Source organism: Metopolophium dirhodum, chromosome 1 (assembly GCF_019925205.1).
Source record: "Metopolophium dirhodum isolate CAU chromosome 1, ASM1992520v1, whole genome shotgun sequence".
NCBI classification, from domain to species: Eukaryota; Metazoa; Arthropoda; class Insecta; order Hemiptera; family Aphididae; genus Metopolophium; species Metopolophium dirhodum.
In genome coordinates this window covers 45,554,436-45,578,110 of record NC_083560.1, presented here as the reverse complement: position 1 = coordinate 45,578,110, position 23,675 = coordinate 45,554,436, and the positions used below count along the sequence as shown (strand labels likewise).

Genomic DNA, 23,675 nt, shown 5'->3' with positions numbered 1-23,675 from the left:
GTTAATTTTTTACCACAAAAAACAAATACATTTTATATTGCAAACAGCAATATCATTGAACACTGCCGTTAGGTAAGGCCGATAAAAACGAAAATACCATTACATTTTTCCATGTTCTTTATTCGAACACTTAAATCCTTTTCATGACCACAGCGAAAGGGTTCGTTTGTGATAAACGATATATAAACGCACAACAAATCATTTGTCCGCTTGTCTAACCAAACAAAATACCCAATTTATAATATAACTATGAAGATATCTGTGTGTGTAACTATCATATGGGTTATAACGAGAAACTCAGTCGTCCCATGTTTTATTGTCTTACAATATTATTCGTATTACAGTCGTGTGATATCATGGGTATTATGTACAGTAATAATAGTTACAAATAACCGATCAAAAATGATTCACAATATTATTGTTTGTTTTATGAATGAAAAACGTTTGAAAAAATAATTTTTATTTTTAATTTTACTTTTATGCAAAGTCTTGTTTTATTATTATAATTTTTTTTTTTTATCTATAAGCTTGTGTTGTCACGGACACATTGCAATATTATTGCTGGCGGTTTCTGAAATTCGAACGACTCTTCGGGGCTGCTGGTTTGGAAAATAAGGCACCCGCAGCTTTGAACATTATGTTCTTGCGGAAGTTGATCACCTTGGACAGATTTTTGATCACCGATTCAAATGTCGAGTCGAATTGGGGGTTATTCAACAATAATACTAAGTTGTCTATTAGCGTGTCCGTTATCTGTCTGGTGACCGCGATGTTATCGAAACACATGTTGACGCCCTTCATGTTCTCGTGCCAGACGACACGGAATTTGGGGTCTTTCATGATCTTCCTGGCCCAGTAGAATATGTTTCCCAGGGACTGCGAGACATTGGTGTCGGTCGTCACGTCCATGACACCGTCCAACAGGGCAACGATGGCGTTGTGGGCCTTCGGGTCCAAGCAGATGTCTTTGATGTTCTGTCGCAATTCGTTGAGTAATTCCACGCCTGCGCTGTTGGTGAGCATCGAAGCCAAGTTTTCGTGCAAGTTATACTTAATGTCACAAGTGTCTTGTCCGATGAACGAGTCTTGTGCCTGAAAATCGACAAACACAATAATGAACGAAGGGGAAAAATAACGTGTGGAGTCAATCATCGATTCATCGTCACAAAAGACCTACTCAGTCCGCTGCGGTGCAAGATCATCAACTGGTTGAGCGCCATGTGGGTTTTTACAGTTTTTTTCCGATGCTGCCGTGAGACCCAAATTTGGTTCTCGGTGAATTTTTTTACACTGCCATGAGAACCACATTTGGGTCTCACTAATATTATTACTTTTATCAAATGATACCTACCTAATATTGGTTTTCGTTTGATATCGGTTTCTTATCATTCAATTTATACATTTCAGATTCTGCACTATATTTTGATATAAATAGCGAAAACTTAATTGTATAATATTGTATTTATAAGACATATTTAAATATAACCGCAAAATATCAAAAATATATTTCAATTTTGTATACTGTGGCATATACATCTAGTTGAAATCCAAAATTGGGTCTCATGGCACTCAACCTGTTTTTGATAGGCCCGGTCTTGCAAAAGATATTTTTAAAAGTATTCAAGTACAGATACAGATACTTATTTTGAAAAGTATTTAATAAATACGCATTTGAATGTTTAGCAAAAAAAAGTACTCAAGTATAAATACAAATACTTTTAATTTTTATAAAATATTTTTTCTTTCTTACAAATCGACTGAACCGATTTTTAAGTTTTATATTTGGTACCTCTAATTGTATATAGCATATATTTTGCATAATTTGGCGAAACTTTAAAATGGGTACTCAACTGTTTTCGATGTCGAAGTATTTGATTTTTGGCTGAGGTAATAAAATAGGTATATAAAAAATATACTTTTACATATATCCTCAATTTGTATTTTTTTCTTACGTAATCAAAATTAAAATAAAAATACATAAACTAAAAAGAATTATTAAACTATTTGCAAAATTACTAATTAGTATTTCATTTTAAATTCAGACAATACGAGAAAATGTTTGGTGATGTAATTTTTTCCTAAAGCATTAAAAATACGTATTTGTGTACTTAAAAAGTATTGGGATACCTACTTTTGCTCAAGTACTTTACAACACTGTAATGATAGCATGCATATAATTATCGACAAAACCCAACAATGAGAAAAAATAGTTGAAAATAATGACGGAATACTTTAGCCGTCGACTTAACGTTATAAATATCGGTTGTTTTGAAAAAATATAATTGTGACAACAATTTATTTATAATAGAATATAATATAATGACGTAATAAAATTGCCAGATATTTATTGAGTAATGTTTTTTTTTTTTTTATTTCTTATATAAATAATTAAAAAAATCTCGGTTATAACATAATTTATATCTACGTCCTACACATAGATAGTTATTCCTTTTACTCGCAATTATTTACTTATTCTAAATTCAGCAATATCGAGGCGGTATGACAAAGTAGTCATATTATTATAGTCATATTATAATATAGAGTCTAAACTATTCTTTAGTTTACAATTTGTCTATGACAAATACATAGCAGGTGCTGTCATGACACAATGCATACGTCACATAGTCACGCGCATTGATCAAAACAAGTATAAATATAAAATAATATTATATAGATGACATTCGAAAGGTAAATAAGCCTGCCAAAATGTATTTGTGATTCCAAACCTGTATATGTTATTATGAAATCGATGACAGATTATCAATGAATTTTTTTTTATTGTGATCCGATTTTAACCGTTAGACATGATATAATGATATAATAACAGTATAGTCAGATAACTTCTGTAATAAATCTTAAACTTTTTTTCTTTGCACCAATACATTAATACTTAAGTACAGATTACATATAGATACCTATGTCAGAATGCAAATTAAAATAATATTCAAGACAACCAGATGAACCAGAGCAGTCGAATTGCTTGACAAGTTGAGCAGCGCCATGTGGGTTTTGTAATTTTTCCCAATGTTGCCGTGAGACCCAAATTTGGTTCTCAGTGAATTTTTTTACATTGCCGTGAGAACCACGTTTGGGTCTCACTAATATTATACTTTTATTAAATGATACCTAACCAATATTGGTTTTATTTTTATCGGTTTCTCCTCATTCAATTTATTATTTTCAGATTCTGCACTATATTTTGATATGAAAAGCGACAAATTAATTGTATTATTATTATTATTTCAGCTAGTACAATATATTTAAATATCACCAAAAAATATATTATTTCATTTTTATATACCATGACAATAAAAAACAAAATTTTAAAAACATTGTTTGCAGACTCCAAAATCTAGTTCCAAAACTGGGTCTCATGGCGCTCAACTTGTTAATCAAAAACAATGTCGATTATATATTGGCTAAATTTCTCGAAATAAAATAGTTTTTTTTTTTTAGAAACAAACTAATAATACGCTTTAGACTCCCGTATGCCATAACACAAAATGTTGAGTATTAGATCATCTAATATTATTCAATGCAATATGTAAAAAAAGTGCGACAATATTATAACAATTTCTCTGATCATTGACACCGCTGACTTCATAAAGATAAAAAAAAAAAAAAACAGAAAACTAAATATTATAGTTTATTTACCATATTTGTTAATGTGATTTACCGTTTTTATTTTTCATTATAACGGTTAGGTATACAAACTGTTCAAAGAAATATGTGTATTTTTTTAACTTCGTGATAAAGCATAATGTAGGTATGGGGCCCATTCAGGGCTACATCAAGGCCAATAATATTATAATTAATTATAATATTGTGCCATCGTTCCAAACAACCGTGCAAAGGTCTAACTCAATTTAATTATTACTTCAAAAATATTTGTTCAATATTTATAAATTATAACACAACGACTACAGTATCACAGTGCAAAGCCTTTTGATATTAAATCGGAAGAGAGATGATTGTTGCAGGTCCGACGAAAAATGATTTTATTTTCTTTTGTCAATGAATAACATTCATAAAATGAACAAATAATGTAACTTGCAATAAAATTTCTTTATCTATAATAATTACTATAATAACGATTGAATTTTGTAAACGTAATCATAACGGAAAGCGATAGTCAAAAATAATTAAATACCGCAAAACAAAACATAACGATTAACAAAATGTATTATATAATATTATCATTAAACAAAACATAAATCAAAACGTAACTTATAGAATATCATTAAACGAATAATATCGCAAAACGTAATTTATAGAATTTCAATGACGGAAAAATAACGCAAAACGAAATAAATTAAAATCCATTTATTTAAAAGTTATATTGGTTTCGTAGAAATATTTATTTCATGCATAGGTACAGACATTATTTTATTTTCCGTATCCGGGCCATTACCTGCCCTCGTATTAGTTATTAATACATATTTTATTAGGTATTAACACTATTCCAAATAACGATAAACGCAAAACTTGGATAACGTTGTAATTCTTAATAACGATAAACTCAAAAGTTGTGTAACATCTTAATTGTAAATAACATAAAACGGATTTTTTTTTTTTTTCAAATACAAGCCCTAATAATAAGTCAATACCGTGACGTACCGTATGAATAGGTTCGTGGTATAAATAGTTTAAAATTAATCTAAATATTTTTCAAATATCATTGTGTAAAGAAAATTCTAAATAATAATATACTTAGATATTATGTAGGTAATGGTGAAAAGTCCCTACGAATAATATTTTTGGAATTATAACAAAATAACCAACTCATTATTTTTCATTTGAATATGCAATTCTGTCGACATTTTAGTTTTAAAAGCCTACAAAAATAGAAATAAATGTACAATTTGTATTTTTGAAACTTTTTAGATCGCTGTGAGAACAACTTATGATAAACCTTATATTCAATTACCAAGCCTCAGGTTTTCAAAATGTAATGCATTTTTAACTACAAAATGATTTGCACGTTTTCTCAATTTTGATGAATTTTGAAAACATTTTAACTTTAACATAATATTTAATTGCAGTGTGAATAGACCTTATGGAGAACCTTTTGAATAACATTTTCAAGCATTTTAGCTAAAAGCAAAAATATTATCTTATACATAATATTAATAAAATATTTTTTTTAAATTTAAATTTTCTTAGTAGCACGAAACGAACCAAAATATTTTCTTAATGATTTCAAAGTCTAGAAAATGCTAACATAAATATTTCATGAGAAGTCTCGACAACAGTTATTATTTTTTGAATTACCTACAGCAAAAAAACAATACCATAATCGGTTTTTAACTATTTTTTGTAAAAATTCCCCTTTTACCTTGATTTTTTTTTTAAATTTTTTAAATTATTTTGAAAAGTACCGGGAACATACTTTTGAACCCCCAACTGTTCAAACAAGATCCAATTCCCCAGAAGAAATCACTGTCAGAGTTGTTTTCAGCAAATTGGTTTAAAAAAAAAAAAACAACACATCATTATACCTATAATAGGTATAACCAATGTAATATTATTATTAATTTTATTCGCTCCACTAAAAAATCTAAAAAAATTAAATGAGTCTACGGTAGTCTGCACAAATGCACTAATTTTTAATGTACACAGTATTATTAATACGTTTCAACTTTACAACTAATTTGACAAATATTATGATCGTTCTTGCCTATATTTATATGAGTTTTACGATTCAACATTTTGTCATTCATGGACAAACAATGATTTAAATGTATAATCGCGGGACATTTACATAATATTATCGAAATGATTAAAACGTTAATGGCTTGTGTCGGCGGTAAAAATGCATATTATACCTTCAAAGGCTGCACGGTATAGGTAGGCACCTACTCTTTTCATACGCATAATAATAATATACTCACAGACGTGTTGGCCGCGAAAAAGGCCAAAACAAATGACACGGCGATTGCGGAAAAGCTCTTCATTTTCTCGAAAGTCGAATACAATATACGACGTAAATATCTATATATTTTTTTTGGAAAAAATTCAATGATTTCAGAAAGCGACTAAAATGCCTGGGCGATTTAGTAATTTATACTCGACGTGCGCCCCTGTTGCGACGGCAATTGTAAAGAATGATTATTTTAATGACGGGTTGTTACAATGGAAACAAAACGTTCATAAAAAAGAAAATTACCTTTTAAAAATGCCGATGCGGCAAAAATAGAAAAACTAGGCATAATTATTATAATTGGGTGGCGCGGCAAGTGGCGTTTACATTATATTGTCTTTTTTTTCCCGACAAAGTTCGGAAAAACGTCGACGGTTGTTTATACGTGTATAGGTACCTATACAACAATATTGTGTCGTAGTATAGGTATTTTCGTGTATTTATTTATTCATTATTTTACCACAACATATTACATATTATATTATAAACTTATATGTACCGTATAATATTATCGGCGAAATTATGAACAAGCCGGTAACCGCGCACCGCTCGCCGGTATACGTGACACCTGTCAAATTTCCATCGTCATAATAATAATAATAATAATAATAATAATAATGGCAAGTACAACGATTGCTATACACTCGGTCGGTGTGTGTACTTAGCGTCAACACACACAGCCCGCGACACAACTTCGGACGGGCAAATCGAGTTGTGTTTATTTTTGCCAACAGGTTGCACACGACCGACACTATTATATTATGTGTCAACCGACAGTCGTCCGCGGAATCGTCGAACGAAACGAAAAAAAAATCATCTCTCTCGGCTCTATCTCTGTCTCTCTCTCTCTCTCTCTCTGTGTGTCCGTCTCGTCTCCGGACAGTCATCGACCGTCTCGTCCCCATCTGCAGACGTGCGATTGAGACGTTATGATATAATATGATAGTGTGTAAATTACTCGCGACAACGATCCGGTCTCGAGTCTGAGTATAATATTATACGTATCATCAAATGGAATAATATTTTTTTTATAATTCGTTCGGATCCCACACGCGTCATATGATATAACGACGTCGCGAATCGTGCACGATATTATATTATTATCGTCATTGTTTTTTGTGTCGTTAACAAAAAAAAAAAACACCTAGCAAACACGCGCCCCTCGGCCTGTCACATCTGTTCGGCGAACACAAAAGATCCGATCCAACAAAACATCGTATACACACGTCATATATCACCGACGACCAAAGCTCGCGCACCTATATAAAAACGATATACACCGAGTCGCCGACAATACGTGTCGCGATAATATTGATATCATTTGCTAGCCTGTCATTTCGGTTCCGGGTCATTTTTTTCTATTCTACTTCCGTCTGATCGCGTCATCTTATCACCGCACGACGACCAATGGCCGTCGACGGGAAAAACGCTTCCGGCCGGCTCGCCGCCGCGACCGTCCTCTGGCTGCTCGTCGCGATCTTCGCTAACCAGGTCGGTATAATAACGCGAACCACGTTGTGTGTTTCGTGTATATGGTGCGAGGGCGAGCTGTGTATGATGGTCACATCTGGTAGCCGTGTAATGGTTTAAAAGTCGAGCCGAAGTCGATATTCTCGGTATACTCGGCGGTTGCCACTAGGTCATCAGTCCAGGGCTAGGATTTATAAACAATAGACTGTTTTAAAATACCTATTAAAAATTTAAATAAATATTAAAATTTTTTTTACGTTAAAACATTTATTATTTTTATTTTTACATAATATTTAATATATATTTTACATAAAAATCAGAAACTTATTGAAATAGAAACTAGGTATACTGATTAATAATTATTAATTATAATAGTTGTTAACATCGAATATTGCTATACCCAAGGCTGGGCATTAACGAGTTAAAAAGTTAATTTAATTTAAACTTTTTAACTTAACTAGTTACTTTTGGCTTTTCATTAACTTAACTGTTAACTTACTAAATTTCTTTCCTAATTAAGTTGAAATTAACGAGTTAATTTTTCGTTTTAAGAAGTAAGTTAAGTTAATTTATTTTGTTTTGAATTTCATTATATTTCACTATTTCAGTCTATTTCGTTTTCATTTCAAAAAAATTAATGTATCGTAAATTGTTTAAAGTTAAAAATTAAAATCATTCGAATCTAACTTATATGCAAGTACTGTATGAAGTATAAACACTATATCCTATAATTTAGTTTTGGGTTGCAAAAAATTGAGTACGCTAGCGTTTTATAAACAAATAAATTTTTCTTTAACTTAATAAAAAGGTAACAAAAAGTGTGTATTAACTTTTAACTTAACTGAGTTAACCTATAGTTAAATTAACTTTTAACTTTTAACTTTTTGTTATTGGTGCATATTAACTTAACTTAACTGAGTTAAAAAAATCATTAACTTGCCCAGCCTTGGCTGTACCTAATGATAATAATATCATGTTCTTTCAAATTTTTAAACGCAAATGACTGGTGTGATAGGAACGAAGAATCGATTTATATATCGATTAAAACTTGTCGTACTATTGAAAAACAAATGTAATGTATAGGTCATCGTATTATTAGATATTTAGATGATAAATTTACGACAATTTGACAGATAACTCAATAATTATGTAATGATGTTTCCGTCTGATCGCGTCATTATCACCACACGACGACGACAATGGCCGTCGACGGGAAAAACGCTTCCGGCCGACGGGAAAAACGCTTCCGGCCGACGGGAAAAACGCTTCCGGCCGACTCGCCGCCGCGACCGTCCTCTGGCTGCTCGTCGCGATCTTCGCTAACCAGGTCATCGGTATAATAACACGGGCCACGTCGTGTGTTTCGTGTATAGTGCGAGGGCGAGCGATAACTGTATGGTGGTCACATCTGGTAACAGTATTGGTTCAAGTGTTGAGCAGTAGTCGATATTCTCGGTATACTCGGTTGCCACTCAGTCATTAGTCGGGCGTCATGAATTTGGGCGAATTACCTTTTTAGTTTTTACCCACATAATAAAAGTATAATGTGTTTGGGCGAGTTTCTTATAATTTGTTTGAGCGAGTATGATACAATATAAAAGTTAAAATTGTAAGTTTGGAAAGATTAAGATAAAAATATTATATAAAATCTATAGGGAATTTTATATCAATGTAAATATTATAGCACATAATTTTAATTTTTAATTACACACACTTATACTTAACTTACATATTATTATTTTTATTTTAATAATATTTTAACTTGATTTTCAATATTTAATCACACACACACACACAAAAAAACAGTCCACTTTTAATAATACCCGTGGAATTCGTGGACAACCCAAGTCTGTCAAAATGAGAGAGAAAATGGGTTATAAAATACAGCATCCCAGAATATTAAAAAATATCGCTCAAACACATTACAATGTTTTAAGATCTCTCGCCCAAACAAATCATGCAAAATTACCCAAACAAATTACATTTTTTAAAAATTCGCCAAACCGCCTCATTAGTTTAGGGCTAGGATTTATAATCAATAGACTGTTTTAAAATATGCATTTTATTTACCAAAACACGCGAAAACAATTTTTTTTTCTACATAACATTTGATATGTATTTTACGTCGAATATTGCTGCACCTAATGATAATAATATTATGTTCTTTAAAATTTTTAAACACAAATGACTGGCGTGATAAGAACGAAGAATCGATTTATATATTGACTAAAACTTGTCGTACTATTGAACACCAAAAGTAATGTATAGGAGGTCATCATAAGATTAGATATTTAGATGATAAATTTACGACAGTTTGACAGATAACTCAATAGTTATGTAATAATATTTTCAAAAATCGAGCTATACAATTATATAGTAATATGCATTATGGACAGTAACAAAATTCAAAAATATACAAAAAAAATTTGTTTTATCTAAACGAGAATAATCGAAATCGTGGACATATCAGACAACCGATCAATTTGGGCTCGAGGAAAAAAACACTCAAATAATGCCTAGCCTCATAGTTATTAGCCATGATATATACCAAAATTGTAACGTCCAATCACAATGCGATTTGATCGACACGACAGGACACGACGTAGCTGTGAATGCGCTTTTATACTCATCGCTGCACGACAATAACAATAATATCGTTTTATCATTGTTTATTATCATTAGGTACTGTTCGTATTATTATAATCATTGTTGTCGTTGTTATTGTTGTTGTTGTATTTCCACCGCGGCTGCCAATAGCTCCTCCAGCGGGCACGTCTCATTTATGCACAGGTACCTCCTGGGAATACACTATGATGGGCCCCATATATTATTATATAATAAAACATTGGATATCTATTCGACCTCATGACGAGCAAATTTTCGAAATCAATGTCCAGCTCTAGATAATAGAATATTATTCAGTAGTTCTCACAAAGAAGACCCCGACCGTGATATATAGTGCTGATGTATAATAGGCTTGGTTTTACGAGTTAAAAATTTAAATTAAGAGGAGCGCACCATTTGTTTTCTCTCTCTGACCCACGCGCAACATAGACAAAACGCATTTGCGCAGAATCTGTTTTTAAGTAATCTTAGAGTAAAATCGCCCATTACAAAAAAAGAAAGAGAATAATATATTTTAGAGGGAATGGCACGTTTAGCTAAATAGCTAAATTATTAGTAACCGACAGACAGTGAATGCATGCGTTTTTCCAAAGATACGATTGCAATAGTTAAGACAAAAATATCCGCAGTTTGGAAAACTATGGCTTCCTATAGTGTTTGTATTCTAAAAAACGATCAGCTTTCGACAGTCTTATTTGCAATATCATAAAATATAATAATATCATCGTGAAATATACTTGATAATGTGATATATTATTAATACAATATAGGCTGACCGCCGACGGACTAAATGCGCTCAGAATCTTTTTTTCGTATACAACTGATATGCAATGGATAAATAACTTAATTCTAAATTTAACACATCCATTACAGTGAACCACTCGACAACTTAATGTACAGCAGAGCGGTACCCACTTTCACACTTTTTTTTTTTAATAATTTATTTGAGAACATGCAATTTATACATTTACAAGTAAATAGGTTGTATAAAAAATATATTGTGAATCGGCGCGGCGCAGTGGCTGAAATCAATCACGCGACGTGATTAAGAGTAAGCAAGGGCCGCTGCCACTAGTTCTCGGATGGGTGACCATCCGGTTTCGTTGTGCGCAAAAACCTTGTCACACATACACGTGTTCTTAACCGACCGTACCAACAGTCCCAACCCTACTGCACCAACCCTACCAACCTTACAGGCTAATGACCTCAGTCGTCAAAGCCTTAAAATCTAATAAAAAAAAAAAAAATATTTTTTTTGTATTCCTGTTTTTTGACTACTGTCAGCCCCCCCCCCCCCCCTCAATCATATTTTGGGCCCTGTACGGCTGTTCTAAAAGTTATTGCGGGCTCTATACAAAAGTCCCAATAAAATACAACCCAATACAAGCGATACGGGTGACCCATACACGACTATTAGGTAATCAATGGTTAAGCCACAATTTAATATCACAAAATTCCTTAAATAATATATTATATTATTCATTTATATCATAAAATAAGTATACCTACCAAAATTCCAAAAATTTCAAATTCATTATTAAAATGGGCCTCTAAAATAGCCTGTACGCCAGGTCTGACCACCCCCTTCCACCATTGGGGGCCCTGACTAGGTACTGTTGAATTCGATTTGTTTTTAGGAACGTTAACGTTCTCGTTCACCAAGGGAATTTATTAAATATTAAAAATAGTTTAGGGATAATATACAATTGTTCGTACCTATATTTTGTTCTCTGCAGTACACGTCCATTATGGTGTTTTACAATAATAATAATAATAATAATAATAATATTAAATATTTCACTGTACAACGTTTCAAAATAAAAATTTTACGCTATATTCATCACATGTAAGTCAATGTGCCGATGATATTAACTCAAGGGAAATACAATAATTGTTTAATTCCCGTGGCTCCTTGAAGTTGTACATCGCACGATCGCCGCCATTTAATACTTTGTTCCGTTTTTAAAAATTATTTAAAAACGCATTTTTAAATTTAGATTTATTACAAAACGAATATCGTAAACCACCAATGGGCTTATTTACGGTTATTTTTAAATTATTTTGAAGACTTTTCTGGACTATTTCAGGTTTCACTCGTTTCAGCAACGCTTGCTGTAAAAGTCTGACCACACCTATGGGGTGAAAGCTTCGTAACGTATTTACAAATAATGTAATGCAATCATTATTTATTGAAGTGATAATTCTTTACGGAGAGTACAACGCTGAGCAATTTGTATTAAAATTGTGTTCGTGACACGAAATAACAGTAATAACACAACAATAATTAACAAATTCTTAAATAATATAAATTAAATAAAAACAATAGTACAAATTATTAAATATATATATTTTTAATCTAAAAAATGCGAAAAACAGTAGAAATAATTATAAAATACAAAATTAATATTAAATAAAGTATAAATAATATCTAACTTGTCTAGTGTGTATATTAGGCATTAGCTTAATGATTACTTGAATTGTTGTTTCCAGAAGATATCAAAATACTAAGGGGGTCATTTAACATGTGTCTGAGAAAAATGCAGAGTGTAAAATAAATTAATATTGCGAAAGTTATGAGTATTCGTTTTAAAATTAATCTGTTCAAGTAAAAATAAATCTCGAATCTCGTCATTATTTAATTTAATAAGAAAAGTGCTATTACTGCATATATTAGTAACATTTCTGTGTGTTTTTAGAGATTCTAATTTTAAAATTTTAAACTAAAAGTATATTTTATAATAATGTTATCTTATAATAATAAATTATTACTATTTTATATTGCTTAGTTATTACATGTACTAGGTTTTTACAGTTATTATATTTTATTGGATATTTGGATGGTAGGTACCAAAATGTGTTGCTCGACATTAAGAAGCAGCATACCTGGGAAGATTTACACAATACTACAAATCTCGTAAATCATTTAAAATATAAAATTGGAAGAATTGCGTAAAACAATAAAAATAAAATCATTTCTGTCATGAAAACAGACAAAAAAAAAACTACTAATTTCAATTCTGTCCATGTTTATGAAACACGACCTATATTTACCTACATAATCGAAATGAAATATTTTAATTCGAAATTGTTTTAGTAACATAATTAATGTTATATTTTAGGATTATGTTTACTGTGAAGGAGAACAACAACAACAATTTCAACCTTCACGACAACAACAGCAGCAAACACCATCAACACAACTTTCACAACAACTACCACCGCAACCACAGCCACTACCACCATCACAACTGCCACCACCACCACAGCCACAACAACCATCAAATCAGCAAGTAGACCTATCACAACCACTTGGAATATTAGGTCCACTAATGAATAATAATGGAAATGATATGCAACCAAACATAAATCGATTTCCTGGACAATCAATTAATCCTGATTTCGGATCCATACCAATAACACAACTACAACAAACACCAAGCAATGTCGGAGGTCCATCGGATATGCTGGGTGGTGTGCAAATACCGTCGTTTTCTGGTGGTCCATCCATGGTTCCCGTTACCCAGGCTGGTGGTGGTCCATCACTGGCGCCGAGCTTCGATGAAAATAACTTATCTCAAGGAATAAACCAACAGTTTCCCTTAAACTCGCCATTTGAGTCGAACCCTAACCAAAACCCTAACCCTAACCTTAACCCTAACCTTAACCCTAACCCTAACCTTAACCCTAACCCTAACCCTAACCCTAACCCTAACCCTAACCATAACCCTAACCTTAACACTAACCTTAACCCTAACCTTAACCCTAACCATAACCCTAACCCGCAACCAGACCAAAATCAATGGAGGCCACTGCCCATACATGTTAACGAACCGACGAATAACGCGCAAGGCCCTATGGTTAACCTTCAACAAAAATACCCGGAACAAAATTTACAACAGAGACCAAATATGATGTCGGTTCCGTCACATATACAATATCCACAGAATCGTTACCCTGGGTCACCCCATGGGCCACAAATGGGCCAACAGATCCAGTCACAGATCCCGAGACCATATCAGCCTCAATATTATTTCAATAGAAATGCTGACAATATGTACGAAGTTCCAGTGTCAACCAATCCACCTGCAGGTTATCCAGGACAGTCGCTCTCAAACATGAACTTTGGTAGGTACCAACAATAGTTTTTTCAATAATCTAGACCACAGAATTTCAGTGACGTACAAGGAACAACACTATTATAATATTCTGTGCAGTAATTCGTCGACAAAGGTCAATCCTGATTTCCGAATAAAGTAGACCAACATTCCTATAGGGCCGTTCTTAGGATTTGTGAGAAAAATAAAATAAAATAATCATTGTGAAGCCAAACATATAGGTACAACTTTATTAACAAGAGCCTTTAAAAAAAACATAAATTGTTACTATTATAGTTATTACAATATGAATTCTAGTGTTCATCTTGATTTAAAATTAATGAAATTCAGAAGAATAAACTGTCCATCTTTCAGTAGAATCAGAAAAAATGGTGTAAGTATAGATAGTGTTCGAATTACACCAAAACATTCATAGCAGTTTGGACGAAATCACATATTTCTAAGAAGCAAATTAAAACTATGATCATGGAAGAAAAAAAGGTCTCCATAATCGTCCCCACCCTTGGCTAAACTTTGGATCCAGGAATCCGTTCCTTTTGGACGAGTTCACTCTCTACATTGGCCATTTGCCACTGAAACAGTAAAGTAGAATTTCCATTATGTATAAATTATACAGTTTAATATGTTTTGTTGAATAAGAGCATTATTATTGGATACGTTTTGTTGTATTAGTATCATGGAAAATTATTAATTTAAATATTGAATGATTCCTACATAAAAATAAGGTATTCAAATGCTCGAGATGTGAAAATATGGTGGGCTAATAATATACTAGGAAAGCTCAATGAATTTTTTTTTTGATACGTATATATACGTATACTGTGCAAAATAATGTTCCAGTTGCGTAAAAATAACGTTCCCAAAAATCATTGACACGTTCCTTTAGTACTTACGTAGAAGTTCCAAAAACATCACACTGTCAGGAACGCCTTATGCCGTGTTGCTTGAAACATTTTATAAGACATTATGTACCTGTTATCAGATATTATATTATATTACATGAATAGTTTTTTAGAAACATTACAGTAATAACTCTGCTAACGCACCTCTCCCCTCAACGAAGCCCTAAAGTCAGCCATGATCGACGTGGGTCGTTCCCTGCAGTCAACGCGTACGACCGAAAATATTGTATTTACTTATTTAAATGGACTGCGGAGCCCAATGACATATCACATTCGTGATTATTATATTATTTTAACATAATAGCTTTAGTCTGTATTCTGTATAACTATTGTTCTATACCAAACAAGACAGGATACAATGAAAAAAGAGGAAGGTCTAGCGAAAGATATAATATTATCATACTACACATTCGTCGTTTACAGGAGACCTGATGCATCCCGCGCAGTTGTTCACTAATATGATGCCGGAAACCCCGATGGACTTAATGCAGAAGCCGATCGGCATGATTCTCAACTCGGTCGACAAGCTGGGTAAGTACGGCGAGGGTGTAAAGGAGGGCTTAACCAACGCGTTGAGGGAAGTGGTCACCAAAATATTCAACCAAGGCCAGTCGGGAGCGAATAAAGTGTTTGATATTGGCTTGAAAGGAACCAATGCCGCCATAGACTTCGGCCGAAGGATTTTGATTCCGGATTCCAGGAATCCGCAGGTGGGCGATCCCGGTGCCAGGTATAACACGCCGCAGCTGAGCATGCCGCCGGGCTACAGCTTCAACCCTAATCAGTTGCCATCCGCCCACATGGGCTATGGTATGCAGCCTCACGAAGGGTCAGGGCAGTTCGCGGGTGGCAACGGTAACGGCCAAATGCCCTCCGCACAGGGCACCGTTCCGCAAAATGAGTACCCGCCACAGAGGTCAGGGCCGAACTATGGCGTGAATAACCCCACCAGCAGCCCACAGCCGATCGTCCACTACGTCCAGGGCTAAGGGCACTCACGTGGTGCCGAGTGTTCCCAAGCCACCGTTATCCTCAGCCTTTTAAAATATTATCCTCTCCGCATATTCTCACTCGCCTTCACGTCACTATACTTTATAATATAAGACGTATACTTGCATTATTATTTATTACCAGGAGGGCTGGGATTTTAATTTCCTAAACAAAACGCAAAAATATTAACTTGGAACTATATATTTGAAAAATGAATTTCTTATAGCTTAGGAACTAAAAAACAAAATAAATTAAATAAGTATTTTTAAAAAAAAATTATTAGTACAAAGGTACTGCATATAGATAGGTTGGATGGCAGTACAATAAGTGTAGTATTTTGCCTATTTCGTACCATATTTTGTAGACATGAGAACGGCGGTCGACTAGTGTTGCATAATAATATGTACCTATAGGTATCTGTAGCTAAGTACCGATATTATGGCTTATAATACAACGATAAATTGTATAATTATTTGTGAAAAATTAATTACATACATCAAAGATTCCCTTAAGTTTTTAATTCCGTCAAATTTGTCAAACAATGCAAAATAAAAATTTAAGAAAACAACCAGAATCACATAAAACACATTTTCCACTTGTGGAGCTGTTTTACAGCACCAGATACAAGAAAATTACATATAATTTATTATATCAAAATCTCAGCCCTAATAATTACTTACCATAAACTTCACCTCGCCGTTATAGAATATTCAATTTGGCACCTGTTCTTTATAGCGTAGTTTCAATTATTGTTATTATTATTATTATTATTATATTTTAGAACATGCACAAGTTGATACTATATGTACATATAATTGTGTCCGAAATAAAATTAAAACATTGTAGAAATGTAAAAAGACAAAAGGCACATTATGATAACAATGCTACAGACTAATAAACTAGCTTATGGCTCTATAGTATTTTTTGTTCCAAAACTATTAATGTTCATTTAAATAGGTACCACAATTTTTACAGTGTTTTTTTCAATCGTTAGTAAAAAGCAATTATTTTTCCTTCATTAAATTATGAAATAAAAGAACCCTTTTTATGAATTAGCTGCACGTTCAGCTTGAGTTAATTTTAATCATGAACACAATAATGATGTGGGTACCATGTGCCTAAGTATTATTACTTTTATTAGTGTTTATAATATGATACACAAAATATGTAACTATAAGTATAAAGTATAGATGGTATGGTGTGTATTAAATATATTTATTCATAGTAAATAATAATTACAATTTTTAATTTGAAAACATAATAGAACTTTGGGAGCACATTTTAATTGCACTGTGATTAATTAGATTTTAGAAGGGAGTAGCAGAGACGCAGAGTATAATAATAATAATAATTGTTAATCTGGCAACCATAAAATATACAATTTATATTACAGTTTAGTGTATACTGTACCTACCTGGTCAACTTCATACACCAATTCCTGTGCAATATTATAGGTCGTGTTGAGTGCAGTCATGTTCACCGACAGTGTAAGGTCTTAGAAAAACAAAATGCAAATAAACCGAATAAAAATATAAAAATATTTTATATTTTGATTTTTCTGACTGTTTTTCCATGTCTACGCAATGCTTTAAAATTAGCTATCAAGCTTGTGAATTCAAAAGTTGGTTTATTCTTTTTTAAACTAACTACAACTAACTGCCTAACCCAGATTGATTTAGTTAAATCAAAAAATGTAGTACATTTACATTTTTTAAATAGATATTTTGTGGTAGTTTAGAAATATACTAGTGGAATTTGGAAATATACAAATGGAAATCAGTCATATAAATGATATACCTACTTTATTACTTTGAAGTACCTACTTACTAAGTAAATAAAATTTCCAATTAATATTTATAAGTTTCCTTAAAATTGTAGAAGTATGAGCAGCTCCTTTTATAAGGAAATGCAAGAAAAAATAAGTACAAAAGAAAAATAACACGTTATGAAACTATAAACATTCCACAATTCAAATACCTAATGAATTTTGAGTTTCAGTTATTTTTCAAAATATATTTTTAAAAAAACCATATACTTGCACATTATAAATATAACGTTTAACTTATCACAAGACTCGTGCACTTAAATGAGATATACGCTTAATACCTTTGTTTATAAAGATTACACAATACATAATATTATATTATTATATGTGCCTTTACGTTGATATTAATAAAGGCAATAAAAAAAATAGTTAAAAAAATGAATAAATAATAAATAATTGATACACCAATTTATGAACTGTGAATTTTGTGAATTTGAGATGTGTATATTTCATATTTGTATACTTAACTGTCTTAAACCTAACAAAATTATGTGCAAAATAATAAGCGATTAAAAAGAAACAGTATTGTCTTGACTTGCTATACCTTGATTTAGATTGTTTGTGTATCAAGTTGTTTTTAATTCAAAAAAAATAAAATATTTTATATAACATGTGTAAGCATAATATATTATAAGGTTCAAAATAAATGTATATTTCTCAAAATAAGTTGCTAAGAAACAGTGTATTAATGTATAAAAAAAAAAAAAAACGAAAATATGTCAATTACCAAATAGTGTGAATAAAATTGTTAATATTATAATACTTTGTTATTAAATATATGATAATATCATTATGTATCTGTGTAACAGTCGTTTTGATGCGATAAAAATTGTAATACATTTATTATGTTTAATGACCATTCAATCCATTGTTCACTAATCACTATAAATGGTAACGCTATAAATAAAATTGATTTATGATTGCATTGTTTTATACTTTATAAACTTATGTCACAAGTACACGGAGTCATCAATGCTACGCATGTATCTATAATATTATACCCAATTAGTAATTACATATTTATAATATTGTATTAAATAAATAAAAAATAAGCCACATATAATATTGTGTATGGGTTTAATTGAAAATTGGTAAGAATACTATAAATGACTAGATTTAATACAGAAATTCAGTTATTTTGTATGTACAGCTTTATCAATTTGCTGATAACACAGTATGTACTAACATAAAAATACAATTTGGTTTTATATAATTGTGCCCAATCGAATGAAGTAACAAAAACAGAATATCAGTCATTAATCATTACAAACGTTTTAACCAAAAAAATAATATTATAAACTAAATATTATATACTAAATATTTTCATCAAGAAACTTGATTTTTTTTTTTTAAATAAAAATTAATTTAAGATTATTTTGTTTGAAGTGATATTTAGGCCATATATTATGACATTAATTTAATACACACAAATAAAAAATAATTGCTATTTCATAATATTTCATAAAATTAAAAATGTATTTTCAAATATTTGTCCCTTAACTATAATATTAGTCCTTAATTTAATATACTTTTTGATTCAAATACTACAATATATAATTGTTTTTCGTACACAATAAAATGAAAATGTTTATAAGTATAAATGCTATAGAAAATAAAATACAAATGGTATGGTAATAAAATTATTCTCCAAATAATTTTTTACCCAATTCCATGAATTTATGACCCCGGCATGCTGTAATAGCGTCTTTTTTCTTGAGTGTGGCTATCAAATCACTGTTTGCATCAATAAGGCGACACAGTAAATCTTCATAAGCATATTTTACATTGGTTGGAAGTGAGCCTGGTTTAATTTTCACCAACATGTCTATAATGCCTTCTGCCCAACCACTTTCGATTGCAAATTCTGATATCCACGGAACAAGGGTTAAGATGCCACTAAGGTTTTGCATGCCCAAAAACCATAACTCTTGCAACTCAATCCACGATTCTTTATAAGTCATAGTCACAACCAACTGACCTAATGCAAATCGTGAATTGTTGCTATTCTCATCAACTGTATACGCATCCCACAAAAATCGAATGGTTGCCTGTATGTAACGGCAAATTGAGAAGTCGTTTTTCTTAATGTAGGCAGTCTTTAATTTCAGCAGCAATAAACCTAAAACAGCCATGTTGCCATACACAACAAGGTTTTCATGATTGTTTTTTAATTCGGGTAGATTATCAAACACAAATTTCATAAGGGTAAAAAACAATGGACTGTCTTTCACATGATCTACTTCTAGTACACAGATATTCATGAATGTATTACATATACTAATAATTGCCCCTCTAGAGTCAGCCATTTTTCTTAGACGTTCGGCTGGTATTTCGGGTTCTGGTCCTCTGGGTTTACTTCTTTCAGATTTTGGTATCAATGGTTTTTTATAATGTGCAATTGACCAATGAAATGCCAAACATTCTTGTAATACCTCTTCTTGTTTAATTTTTAATAGTACAGCACGACCCTTGTCATCCACTGTTATGTGACATAAAGCTGGTAAAAATGCTCTCAATACGTCCACAGAACTCAAAGGGTCATATGTTACTGGCTTATCTTCAGATTTGACATTTTCTGATATATAACGTGCACGATATGCAAAGAATGATTCATTGGCAATCTGTAAGGCAAATGGCAAAATATTGTTCACGGCAGGTTTCATTGCAGATGTTTCTTGTGTTAACCACGCAGAGAGTGACATGAGCATCAAACATACAAAACATTTCTCTTTGGTTTCTAAGGGTTTCTTAGATACAGACAATGTTTTTAATACGTTTAATACAGCAGAAAATGCTCCTTTTAGTGCTGTATATGTTTGTTGTTTTTCTTTTTGTTCTAAATCTAAAGTGTCTGCTGATATAAACGCAATTGATATTTCTAGAATTGTGAAACATGAACCAAGTAAATTTTCTGCAACCAATACCTAGAAAAAAAACCAAAATTAATTAATTAAAATATTTTGTAAGTTTCCCCCTATTCATTTATTATTAATTACAATTAATTGGATATACAACAAACAAATCTCAATTTATATAGTTGAAACTTTAAATATGATAGGCACCTATCTAAAATATTGCATTTTTAAATAGCGAGTAAACAGTGTTTAAAATCTATAACAATCTATCAATAAAAATGATATAGTATTATGGTATAGTCCATGGATGACGGTTACTACTTAAAAACATGTTAAACACTTAGAAGATCTAATAAAATGAATTCACAAAATCTTATATTAAATTGCAGGCCATACTGAACTTTACCCAAACTTCAGTTTTTTTATAATTTTATAAATAAGGCAGGAACAGACAAAAAATATTAATATAGGTAAGTATAAATTATTTTATAGGTAATAGAAATTGCAAACCAAATAATATTTGAGTATGGTTGAAAATGTATTGATAAATTATTATTTTTATTTATAGGTACCTAGTTAAGATAAACAATTAATGCATACACAATTATTAGGTAAGCTTAATAAATAAGACAAATTAACAAAAATTATTTAATTTATGATTCGCACAATAAATTAATATTTTCCGAGATGTTTTCCTTTAAACTATACTTTATACCTAATTAATAATTATCAATATTTTTTTTTCAATAATTGTTGAGAAAAAATAATATTTTACACTACATCAATACTTTATTGGAATAGATCCAACAAAAAATTTTAAGCGATCATAGTGGGTTTCTAGTAATTCTAACTAAAAAACACTTAGCGTAACACTTTGGAGTTATTTTACAGAAAATCTCTATCATTTGTTATAATTAGACTCATAATATTAGGTATGTTATTAAATAATTCAATATAATTAATTTTATAATTAATAAATAATTCATATTAAGATACCTATCATCAATTAGTTGGAGAATTTCAATTGATTAAAATATTATTGTACATAAATAAGTAGGTAGTGTACCCACAATATTTACAAGCATTTCATACATTTTAGAAACCAAATTAACTTTTTTTAAACTAAAATGTAATAATTATGAATGCAATTATGTACCTACCTAACAATTCATAGTTAAAATGTAAATAAAAATATACATAAAATAGGTAATGGGTAGTAAGTACCTGTTCAAATTTTTTATCTTCCAAATGCATACGTATTTCAATTGAAGCCAAATGTATTAACATCAAGAAAAATGCTTTTGGTTTCGCTTCATCTTGTAGTGACCATTCGGCACCAAATGTAGTAAGCATTTGCGATGCTAACTTGATTGCTGGATCTCGTTGTGCTTTAACAAGCTTACTAGTCAATATGTCTCGCAGTCCTAAGAATAATTTTGTTGGCCATATTTCATTATCGCAAGTATTTTGTACAATTTCTACTGGGCAATTGCCTAATAAAGGTGAAAGTATTGAACATAATTTAAATTTTCTGTCACTGTGATCGGTTTCAAAATCTACTGCTAAGATGTTCATCAGTGTGTTAAAGTTTTGGACATTATTTTCCCAGGACGGTGGACCAAACTTCTCAACAATGGTCACAAGCAGCGATAATGCTTCGTCTGTCTGAAAACTTTTTTGTGAATATACCTTACACATTTTTCCTACTGTGTCGACATCAAATAGTGCTTTTAAGCCCTGTTCAAACGTGACAATAAAATTCAAACACTTGTAAGCTTCGTTGACCAGCATGAGATTATCCTCGTCCGCTTCGTCTTCGTCTTCATCACCTTCGCTGAGCACGATATCTAGGAACACGTCAACGTTCTGTAATATTTCTTGATGCGTGGCAACCTCTCGGACGTTGCACAGCGCTGTGAGTATGCTCATCGCCACGGACTTGTAGACGAACGGTGGACAGCCGGCCGGCACGTCGTCGCTGAGCAACAGACGTTTGATGAATTTGAACTCGATGGCTTCGAACAGGGCGAGTTTGGAGCGAGGGTTGCATTTCTCGGCCTTCACTGTCTTGGTGACCATGAACAGCGCTGCGAATTTCTCCGTGTCCGTCTTCGCGCCTTTTATGACGCCCACGCATTTCTTAACCGAGTCCAGCACTTCGTCGCTCATCTTCTTTCGAAGAGAATGAAATTCAAACGAACAAACGAACAAATTGTACACAATATTATTACTTAGGTATTAAATCGAAGGCACTCTAAAACGCACGCACACACACACATACACGGGAGACGGCGACGATTGTATTGAATTTCCGAAGCGGGCGAACGATGAGTCTTCTGTGCGGCGCTCCGTTCAGTCGACTTCTATATTTAGCGCTTAGGAAGTTTACCACCGCTCGACGACGGCACTGCAGAGCTATGCCACTGGGACTCGTGCCAGTTGTCGGAGAATATTACACAACAGCTAATAATAATATTGTAAGACGGCGGCGGCGGCGGCGGCTGTTTCTCTCGGATCCGATCGGGGGGGGGGCGCGGCGGTTTTAAGACGGAACGGGGGAAAAAAAAAATTTAACGACAGTAAAAAAAAATAAATGTGCTGCGGATCTCACGACGAAATGGCCGGCGGCCAAACGACCGAACACTTGTGAATCGCGCGAGAACTACGGCCGGCACGTGCAATACGCGTCGTTATTATTATCGCCGTCATTATACGGAGCCGTACTTGAGCTCCGGCCAACGACGTTGTTGATCGTCGTCGGTGTCTCGGGTGCCGGGCGTCTTGCAACCGAGACCGACCGAATATTACAATATTTATTTATTATTTTCACGGAAAACGCGTCTGGTCCAGGACACCGTCTGCAGGCCGCTGCCGGACGTGCACCTGTAATAATAATATTATTATGATATTGTTGTGATGCACGGCGGAGACCGGCATGCGGCACGTGCGTCCGTATCGTCCGCGACACAAAAC

The 23,675-nt window shown here is 32.4% G+C and overlaps 3 protein-coding genes across 3 annotated transcripts; 1 reads left to right on the top strand and 2 right to left on the bottom strand.

Moving 5' to 3' along the window:
* Positions 1 to 258: 258 nt before the first annotated feature.
* LOC132936705 (uncharacterized) lies at positions 259 to 6,051 on the bottom strand. The gene is made up of 2 exons (XM_061003466.1): positions 5,892 to 6,051; positions 259 to 1,092 (listed from the first exon to the last, which is right to left on the bottom strand). The coding sequence occupies exons 1-2, from the start codon at positions 5,952 to 5,954 to the stop codon at positions 556 to 558; spliced, it is 600 nt and encodes a 199-aa protein (XP_060859449.1). The 5' UTR covers positions 5,955 to 6,051; the 3' UTR covers positions 259 to 555.
* Positions 6,052 to 6,709: 658 nt separating this feature from the next.
* LOC132936119 (sporozoite surface protein 2-like) lies at positions 6,710 to 18,899 on the top strand. The gene is made up of 3 exons (XM_061002806.1): positions 6,710 to 7,411; positions 13,135 to 14,140; positions 15,456 to 18,899. The coding sequence occupies exons 1-3, from the start codon at positions 7,328 to 7,330 to the stop codon at positions 16,019 to 16,021; spliced, it is 1,656 nt and encodes a 551-aa protein (XP_060858789.1). The 5' UTR covers positions 6,710 to 7,327; the 3' UTR covers positions 16,022 to 18,899.
* An 8-nt stretch (positions 18,900 to 18,907) lies between these two features.
* Positions 18,908 to 23,675, bottom strand: LOC132936118 (neurochondrin homolog). Its single transcript, XM_061002804.1, has 2 exons — positions 21,927 to 23,675; positions 18,908 to 20,771 (listed from the first exon to the last, which is right to left on the bottom strand). Exons 1-2 carry the CDS (start codon positions 22,869 to 22,871, stop codon positions 19,488 to 19,490), a joined length of 2,229 nt encoding a protein of 742 aa, XP_060858787.1. The 5' UTR covers positions 22,872 to 23,675; the 3' UTR covers positions 18,908 to 19,487.